General features: G+C 35.6%; 1 protein-coding gene across 1 annotated transcript; it reads left to right on the top strand.

Annotated features, from left to right (window-relative positions):
- Positions 1–1,209: 1,209 nt before the first annotated feature.
- Positions 1,210–8,555, top strand: LOC129445232 (uncharacterized). The gene is made up of 2 exons (XM_073860069.1): positions 1,210–1,255; positions 7,089–8,555. The coding sequence occupies exons 1-2, from the start codon at positions 1,210–1,212 to the stop codon at positions 8,312–8,314; spliced, it is 1,272 nt and encodes a 423-aa protein (XP_073716170.1). The 3' UTR covers positions 8,315–8,555.
- The last annotated feature ends 1,880 nt before the right edge of the window (positions 8,556–10,435 follow it).

Below are 10,435 nucleotides of genomic sequence, written 5' to 3'. Positions count from 1 at the left end.
CAAGAGTCCAACTAAAACAAACACTAATCACAATAATGGCGACTTACAATGAAACAAAACATCAACATCTAAACCTAATAAGTGAATTGTGTTTTCTACAGCAATATATTTACTGAACATTCAGAAATAATGTTTTATAAAATAATAAAATGCAATGTTTCTCTATCATTTACATAACAATCAAACAAGTCAATATAATAAACAGTTGTTGTTTTAAACATTGTGTGAACATTAAAACATGACATTGTCATAACGTTTAAAAATGGTAAAAATGTAACATTCCTCTAACGTAAACACAAAAACGTTCTTAGAACGTCAAGAAAACTGGACACTTTTTATGTTGGCAGAACGTTTTTGGGAACGTTGGGAACTTTCAGGGAACGTTCTTAGAACTTTTTTTCTGTTACCTGGGTACAAAGCATTTTATAAAGGAGACCTCTGATTACCTAGATAGCAAGAGAGCATGCAGAAACTATTGAATCAGTGTTGAAAACGGTTGATTTGTCAATGTTAAACCAATTGAATAAATATTATGTTTGCATGCTTCATTAATATTCTCTAAAAAATAAAATTTCAACAAACTAATATTATGGTGATCAGGCTCATGACTCTTGTCTTTTAAGGGGGAGTGCAAGGGGAAACCCAAAGCATCCCAACCTCAGTAGGGTTTTGTTGGTTTGAAATTAAAGTAGCAAATTTTTTTTTGGTAATAACATCACTTATCAAGGTACAGGAAGATGATAGACTAGTTCAGATATATATATATATATATATATATATATATATATATATATATATATATATATATATATATATATATATATATATATATATATATATATATGTGTAGGTGGGAAGATTCTTTATAAATAAATGCCTAACATTCATCCATTTTAAGCTTCATGAAGGCATATATTTATCTAACGTATATCCTGTTTAACTGGATCCATTCTTTTACTATGGTAAAAATTCGGTCTTTTCATTACTAAGAAGGCTATATGTCACAAAGGTTTTTGTTTGTTGTTACCATGGTATGTTTAATTTTGTCTTTTCATGTTTTTCTGTTTTGTTCTCTAAATAAGCATTAGCAACCTATGAACAGCAAAAAGAAAAAATCCTGTTTCATGACATTCTTGACTGCTGTGCGTTAACAGCATTAAATTGTTTCAGTTCAGTTTTGAACAGCCTTCCAACAGTGAGCAGGTAAAGATGAAGACTAGCAGACAGTTTTGTGAAATACAGCCACAATATCCAGGTGAGTAAATACCTACAATACAAAATAAAGAATGTTTGTTGTATCTTAAAATGAGATTTATACTTCTAATTTAGACCTACGCATACCAGATGAATATAAAAAGTATTACTATCGGGCAGAGATCGCTAACATCAGATTTTAGCTCCAACACCATCAAACACAGCTGAAGCAGCTAGACAAGAGGTGCATTCGACTTAATGTGGTGCTGGATGAAATGTCGGATGACGTCAAAGTACTGCAAGAGCGAGTCGAAATTTGATTTTCTGTAAGATTTCTCGAATCGCGGAACTTTAACGTCATCCGCCTGTCAGTTCTTTTGGCGCCTCATGAAGTCTAAAAGTGTATTCACACCAGCCGCGGTAAAGGCAGCAAAAATGCGCTCTTCACGCGTAGTTGGACGCTTAAACATTTGAGTTTACACGCTTCATTAAGGAGTTTTAGAAACTTTGGACAAAAAATATCCGCTTTATAATTGGGGCGCACAAACATCAAGAATCAGAGTATGAATCTCAACCATGGTGACAACACTAGCGTAGCCAGGATTCACAATGTAGGTGGGCCCAGAGAAAATCAGGTGGGCCTTAACCGAAAATGCATCTGTTATCAAAATATACAAACACACAACTACACCAGCTTCAATATATCACCGTTTAATAAGAACAAAAGCCTGTATGGGCGAAAGGGGTATAAACGGAGGTAGGAGCCAGCTGCAAATGGGTGGGTTAGCAGCAAGTGGGTGGAGCTTTATCCGCAAGTGGGCTGTACAAACTTCCAGAGGATTCACCACCGTCCCATTTGAAGCGTAACTCTTCCTACTTGCACATTTCTGAAATCCCTCCTACTTGCGGCATAAGCTCCTCCCACTTGCGGCATAAGGTCCTCCCACCTGCAGTCTCCGGGCTGCAGCGATATATACTTGGTATGGGCCCTATTTTAACAATCTAAGCACAATGTGCAATAAACCAATAAGAGTCTCATCTCTCATCCCCTTTAAAAGCCAGTTGGTGGCGTCATCCCGATTCCATATTTTGGCAGAATTTGTAAACTAAAAAACTAAGCGGAGGAAGAAGACCCCCAGTTTAAGATTGATATTAAAAAATGTAGTTGTTTTTATTTGTATTGAAATTGTTGTTTTTTTGATATTAAAACCTTTAAAAGTCGTTTTCTTTCAGTCATGGAAGTAAAAATAGCAGGCTTTTAATTGCTGTAAATGTATTGATAGCCCAGATGATCAGTCTTATCTCAAAAAATATTTTACAAATATGCAAGAAAAGCTTTGTACTTTAAAAATACTTTAAATAGTAGCCTAATTTGTTGGTATTTGAAGAGTTTAGTTGCAAAAAGAGATAATTCCGTTTTTTTTTCAGAAATCTCGTTTTTTGGTTGTGCATTCCAGTTAATACCAATTCAACTGCAGTTGGTTTGTTTTGATTTAAACCTTCATAACTTAAAAAATACAGCTAAGTAGCACTATAAAACAAAATAATAACCTGATAACATAATAATAATTTGACAAAAATGTTAAAAACGTAGTTATATTGTTTTGTAACGAAATTCTTTATTTAAACGTTTTAAAGCAGTTTTCTTTCAGTCATGGAAGTAAAATGGCAGGCTTTTAATTGTTGTAAATGTATGGATTGCATGATCGGTGTAATCTCAAAGAACAATTTACAAATATGCAAGAAAAGGTTTGTACTTTAAAAATAGTTTATTTGTAATGAACAGAGATAAATAATTTACAAGCGTGCCGTTTCAGCAGTAGAACAGCGCCGGGTGTTTTTAATTTAAGCATAACATAAAAACAGTTCTCATCTCATCATATCCACAGGTACAAAATCATCATATATAATTAATCTGTGGGGTAGCATTAAAAAAATTCTAAATAAATGCAATATTTGCATTTGTTTAAAGCAAAACATTTAATTACTTACCAGGCTACAGGTGAAGCAGCTTTATACGCCTTGTAACGTCTCATAATCGGTCCTCATTTATGTCCAAGACACTCAATAATAATCTTTTTAAACATTTTTACATTTTAATCCTTTGATTTTTCATATTTTAAACGTTTGTGTGCTGCTGCGCATCCATGTGATAAGCAAATGCGCGTTGTCATCCCGTAGACGCATATTACTAACGCGCTCATTAAATAACAAAAGCAATATTGCTCCATTGACTTTAGAGCAGGTTTTAGTTGGTCAGTGGCATAGTCTATTTTATTTGCTTCAAAATAGCAACGCACCAACAATGCGCCTGAACACACCTCATTTTCAGACCAGAAGGCTCATGTGCGCAAAAGTGGGTGCACATGTTATCTGCAAAGACTTTTCTTTTTTTAGCTGCTGAACCAACACCTCATGTTCAGAATCCTCAATGGTAATGTTAAAGGGTGCACCATCAAGCTGTAATAAAGTCTTCTCACCGAAGGTCTTCGTGACCTTCATTCTAAGACAATGAAGCAGCACAGCTCTCATTATTCCTTACTTATTACATGGCTCTCTGGAATGCTTGATTCTGATTGGTTCAGTTGAGACATTTGCAGGTTCCTTCTTTTCAAATAATAACCGCTCCAAAGTAATAACGCATAGCCAGTGCTACTTGTATGTTTTAAATCCCTCCGCGCCAACAAAGATTACTGTTTGGCACCATCTTGTGACAAACACTGACAACCACAATTAAGAATGGAAAATTTTGACTTTCATTTTTACATGTACGGAAAAAACTAAACATTTAAACAGCGGATAGAAGAAAGAACAACGACAAGCCTCAGACAGCTTACTGAGCCTGAACTGGACCAAAGAGAGCCTCACAGCTCCGAAGCCAACTCACCAAAACTACTGAATGGGGATTAACACTTCTCCAAGACTGGCTAAAAGAGAAAAATGGAGACAGACAAGTATGAAGCAGAGGATCTTAATAAGGTATTATGATAATTTTATGCATCTGTGCAAAGTTTCCCGGAAGGATAAAAATGTTAATTTAAAACAAATATGCCAATAAAATGTTTCAAATTCATATTCATGTCCATTTTTTTCTTATGTGGCAAGTAGCCATGTAATAAGCGGAATAATGTAGAGGCAGCTGGTAGTTATCGGGTAAATAAGCCCCTTCAGTGTGATACAACTGATCACACTGTCGGGGCTTATTTCCCGCTAACTACCGGCTGCCTCTACATTATCCCTTACGTGTCAGCCTTAAACCGGGTGTTCATTTCTATGATGTGGGGTGTAGGAGGGGTGAGGAGGCTGTTCGAAATGCGCTATTTACTGCACAACTATTTACAAAATTAACTTATTCCTTATTATAAAAGCAAACAAGAGTTTAAAAAAAAGATTTATTTTACAGGTTAAGTATAGTGATAATTGCAACATAATTTACTCATTAGGATAACTAATAGGCTTTACTGGATAGGCCCACCCAGGCCCACCCATAGCTACGCGGCTGGGTGCCAAAAAAAATAATCATTATGTATCCATGCTGCAGTGCATGCTGGGAGTCCTGGATGAGATTTGTAATTTGTTGATACCCAGCATGCATTACAGCATGAAGTTTTTCATTTATTTGTCACCATGGTTCAGATTCATACTCTGATTCTTGATGTTTGTGCTTCCCAATTATACAACGGACAAAGTGTCTAAAACTCCTTAATGACAAACTGCTGTGAAAGTGCTGGATCTCATTTACACTATTGACAGAAAATAAACTTTTGATTACTAAATTAATTAGGTGATGATCTTTACCATTATGTACCAACCACCTCAAAATTACACTATTAACTTTACATGTTCATGACAAATGTGGTGTATTAACACAAAGTTAACACAACCAGGGAAAGAAGCATCAAGCAAAAGTCAAGTGTCAAGAGTCCACTAATCACAATAATGGTGACTCAAAATTAAATAAAACATCAACATCTAAACCTAATAAGTGAATTGTGTTTCTACAGCAAAATATTTACTGAACATTCAGAAATAATGTTTTATTAAATAATAAAATGCAATGTTTCTCTATTATTTATTTATCAAACAAGTCAATATAATAAACAGTTGTTGTTTTAAACATTGTGTAAACATTAAAACATGAGTGTACAGTAAAAGGGTCTATAGGGGGAAATGTTTGTCAAAACCATGGTTATTTTGTGGTTACCATGGTTTTACTACAGTAACCATGGTTTTTTGGTTTTAACTGTAGTAAAACCATGGCTAATTTTCTCAAGGGACATGCACAGCTTAAATTCCTACAAATAAGAGTGTTTTAGTGCAACCAAAAGCAGATGGTGTCCGGTTTAATTGTCATCCTCAAATTATTTTCATTCATTGCTTTTATAAAAACATAACGAAGCCTGGACACTTTGTGCTGGTTTACCATGTATTAGGTTAAGAAAAAACAATTTTAAAGGGGACATATTATGAGATTTTTTTTAAGATGAAAACTAAGTCTAAAATAGGTCTGAGCAAAAGTGTGCCGTTTTGGGTGTGTCATTTAAAATGCAAAAGAGCGGATGAAGTGCAACCACTGATCACAATGATGGTGGTTTGTTGCAATTGAAACTCAATTGTGCTGTGAAATATTTTATCTCTCTCTTTCTCTCCCTACTAAATGGTTGTGCTGTGGTTGGATAGTGCAGATAAAGGGGGCGGTATTACCTTATTCTGACATCACAATAAGGGCCAAATTACAATGACCTATTTTTCACATGCTTGCAGAAAATGGTTTACCAAAACTAAGTTATTGGGTTGATCTTTTTAACATTTTCTAGGTTGATAGAAGCACTGGGGACACAATTATAGCACTTAAACATGGAAAAAGTCTGATTTTCATAATATGTCCCCTTTAAACAATTTTGAGTTATGTGTAATCACTGATAACTGGGTTGTGTTTAAAGGGTTTGTTCCTTGGTTTTTAACTCCAATCCTTATCTAATGATTGCATTCACACCAGCCGCGGTAGAGTCGGCAAAAACGTGCTATCCGTGCGTAGTTAGACGCTTGAACATTTAAAGGGGACATATTATGAAAATCAGACTTTTTCCATGTTTAAGTGCTATAATTGTGTCCCCAGTGCTTCTATCAACCTAGAAAATGTTAAAAAGGTCAACCCATTAACTTAGTTTTGGTAAACCATTTTCTGCAAGCATGTGAAAAATAGGTCATTGTAATTTGGCCCTTATTGTGATGTCAGAATAAGGTAATACCGCCCCCTTTATCTGCACTATCCAACCACAGCACAACCATTTAGTAGGGAGAGAAAGAGAGAGATAAAACATTTCACAGCACAATTGAGTTTCAATTGCAACAAACCACCATCATTGTGATCAGTGGTTGCACTTCATCCGCTCATTTGCATTTTAAATGACACACCCAAAACGGCACACTTTTGCTCAGACCTATTTTAGACTTAGTTTTCATCTTAAAAAAAATATCATAATATGTCCCCTTTAAGTGTACTTGCTTCATTCGCTCGTTAAATTCAAGTAATTCGAGACATTCACATGAAAATCATAGGAGGGCTTCATGGGAGGGACTTCTGCGACTCCGCTGAGACTCTGCTGGCTTCCTGTAATCACGTCACTACTACAGCAAGGTCCTTTGGTTAACGCGGCACGTAAATCCGCCGTGGCAATGCTCAATTCGCGTGGAAGAGCGTTCTGCGCCCATCGCGCCACACCTACTGCACAATATGCCTAATCGCGTCTTTGCTTTGACTTAACATGTAAATAACCCACACTTGCTGCCACCGCGTCTGGTGTGAACCCTACATTACTCAGTTCGGTTCATGGATATGAACTAATGAGAGCTGTCATAAATTACTCACCTGCATATCGTTCCACACCCAGGCGACCTTGATTCTTTTCATCTTTATTTAATTGTTTTAGATCTGAGGATTGTGGTTGTGGGTCGATCTGGAGTTGGAAAAAGTGCCACAGGAAACACAATTCTGGGAAACAACCTGTTCAGAGTAAATGTTTCATTTGAATCTGAGACCATACAGTGTGAAACACATCAGAAGATGGTTGAGGGTAGAAACATCTCAGTGACTGACACTCCAGGACTCTTTTATACATCAATCTTAAAGAACAACCTGGAGTCTGAAATACAGAAGTGTGTAGAGATGTCTGCTCCTGGTCCTCATGTGTTTCTGCTGGTCATCAGACTGGATGTGAGATTCACAGATGAGGAGAAGATGACCGTGAGATGGATTCAAGAGAACTTTGGAAAAGGTGTTCTGAACTATGCTATGATTCTGTTCACTAGAGGAGATCAGTTAGACAAACCAATACATGATTTTCTGAAAGAAAACCAAAAACTGATAGATCTAATAGCTATGTGTAAAGGTGGATATCATGTTTTTAATAACAAAATAAAAAATCTAGCACAGGTTACTGAACTGTTAGACAGAATAGATAGACTGGTGCAGGAGAACAGAGGACAGCATTACACAAATGAGATGTGCCAGGATGCTCAGAGAAAAATTACTGAACACCAGGAGGGAAAGAGAGAAGAGGAACATAAAAAGATACAAAGAAAGGATGATCTAAAAGGAAAACAGGATGAACTAAGAAAGCTAAATGATGATGTGAGAAAGAAAGAGGATGAACTAAGAAAGCTAGATAATGACAAGAGAAAGAGAGATGATGAACTAAGAAAGCTAGATAATGACAAGAGAAAGAGAGATGATGAACTAAGAAAGCTAAACGATGACCTGAGAAAGGAAGAGGATGAACTAAGAAAGCTAAAAAATGACCTGAGAAAGAAAGAGGGTGAACTAAGAAAGCTAAACGATGACCTGAGAAAGAAAGAGGATGAAAAGAATAAGAGAGAAAGAGAACAGAGAGAGAGAGAGGCAAAACTGAAAATCATAGAGAACAAACTAATGAAAAAAAGAGAGCTACAAAAGAAATGGTTAATGTACACAATTCTTAGACAGGATGACAACACAGGAAGCATCAAGACAGTGGCTGTATGGACAATAGTTGCTGTAACTATACTTCTGTCTGCCAATCCTGTGCTGATAATTCCTGCAGTTATAATAGCTATAATTGTATATTATGTACAAGAGTAACTTATATCAAATACATAATATACAAAGTGAAAAACTTAGGAAAGTGGCTTACCCAAACAAAGTTGCTGGGTTGTTCTTTTTCGTAAAAAAAATGTTGTATTATTTGAAAGAGGTTGAGGTTTGTTAGAAGGGTAATTCAGGGAACTATAAAATATTTACAATTGTAAAAGCACACAAATTCAATAACAAGACCACATTTCTGCAAGTAATGCAATTACACAATACTGTAAGTGTAAATGTGTTTTCATTTACTAAAGGCAAGATATATTAAATGCCTTCAGGACAAATGTTTGTGCAGTTGCCTTTGAACATTGTAATGGAGTGGAGGTTGGAAAATGAGCTAATAAATACACTGTAAAAAAATTTTCTCTCTATCACCATCTGTGTTTGAAACCTAAAATTGCATTTTACATCTAACTTATTGGGGTGGTTTCCCGGACCAGGATTAGCTTAATCCAAGACTTGGCCTTAGTTTAATTAGGAAATATAACTAGTTTTAACAAACATCTAAAAACATTACTTGTGTGCATTTTGAGGTAAAACAAGGGGCACTGATGTATTTTAAAGGGGACATATTATGAAAATCTGACTTTTTCCATGTTTAAGTGCTATAATTGTGTCCCCAGTGCTTCTATCAACCTAGAAAATGTTAAAGGGGTCATATGATGAAAATGCCAGCATTGCCACTCTGTAGGTGTGAGCAAAAACAGGTCATTGAAATTTGGCTTTCATTATGATGTCATAAGGATATCTTATTAGAATAATACCGCCTCCTTAATCTGAACTCTGAAAGAGAGAGAAAAGAAGGACTTGACAGCACAATTGAGTTTGAATTACAACAAACCACCATCATTGTGATCAGTGTTTGCACTTTATCCGCTCATTTGCATTTTAAAAAACACACCCAAAACGACACATTTTTGGACTTGACAGCACAATAGAGTTTCAATTACAATAAACCACCATCATTGTGATCAGTGTTTGCACTTCATCCGCTCATTTGCATTTTTAAAAAAAACACCCAAAACGACACATTTTTGCTCAAACCTACAAAGTGGCAATGCTAACATTTTCATCATATGACCCCTTTAAAAAGATCAACCCAATAACTTAGTTTTGGTAAACCATTTTCTGCAAGCATGTGAAAAAATAGGTCATTGTAATTTGGCGCTTATTGTGATGTCAGAATAAGGTAATACCGCCCCCTTTATCTGCACTATCCAACCACAGCACAACCATTTAGTATGGAGAGAAAGAGAGAGATAAAATAATTCACAGCACAATTGAGTTTCAATTGCAACAAACCACCATCATTGTGATCAGTGGTTGCACTTCATCCGCTCATTTGCATTTTAAATGACACACCCAAAACGGCACACTTTTGCTCAGACCTATTTTAGACTTAGTTAACATCTTTAAAAAAATCTCATAATATGTCCCCTTTAAGATATGTCAGAGCAAGTTGTTTTCAGTTTGGACAGCTTTTAAAAGTGTTTAAGTCTAGGACTAGTCTAATCCCTGTCCGGGAAACCGCCCCGTAGAGTTTTTTTCTTAACTTAGGTTTAGATGTTGGCTGTTTCATTTAAAGTCACAATTATTGTGATCAGTGTTTGCTTTAGTAGGACTTGTCTCTTAGCACGTTAGTTCTTTACAACTGCTTTAACTTTATGTTTTTAAAATGTGTTATGTTATAGCAAAGAAAAGACAATAATGCAATTCCATAGTGGTGTTTAGTACATAAAGTCTAAACATCATCAGCATCTAGAAAACTTATGTGCAAGTGTAGTGTTTACACACTTATCAGAAGTATCCTTTTCTGTTAATTATGTGTGCATGTAGGCTGCAAGTCAGACAAAATGAATTAATTTACTGTTATTCATTGAGAGAATAATACCCTTATTATATGTAATACTCAAGCAAGTAGAATTTTTTTTTATACAAACATCCTTTAATCGTGGACATACTAAAGAAAATAATTAAATATACTTGAGGTGGGGCTGAACAGAATATTGAATTGACACACTTAGACATCAACAATGGTAATAATCAAAAACAATCATTCAGATCAGCCATGTTTTTTTACTATGCTGGCACCGAGCATGCATTGCAGCATGAAATATA

This window comes from Misgurnus anguillicaudatus, chromosome 3 (assembly GCF_027580225.2).
Source record: "Misgurnus anguillicaudatus chromosome 3, ASM2758022v2, whole genome shotgun sequence".
Taxonomy (NCBI): domain Eukaryota; kingdom Metazoa; phylum Chordata; class Actinopteri; order Cypriniformes; family Cobitidae; genus Misgurnus; species Misgurnus anguillicaudatus.
The sequence above is the reverse complement of the archived record's forward strand: the minus strand, read 5'-3'. Positions and strand labels throughout refer to the sequence as shown.

What these genes read in the sequence shown, in the direction of transcription:
- LOC129445232 (XM_073860069.1), top strand. Translation starts at nt 1,210, where the DNA reads ATGAAGACTAGCAGACAGTTTTGTGAAATACAGCCACAATATCCAG. An exon ending in AATACAGCCACAATATCCAG is followed by an intron (nt 1,256 to 7,088) that starts GTGAGTAAATAC and finishes TTCCACACCCAG; the next exon opens with GCGACCTTGATTCTTTTCAT.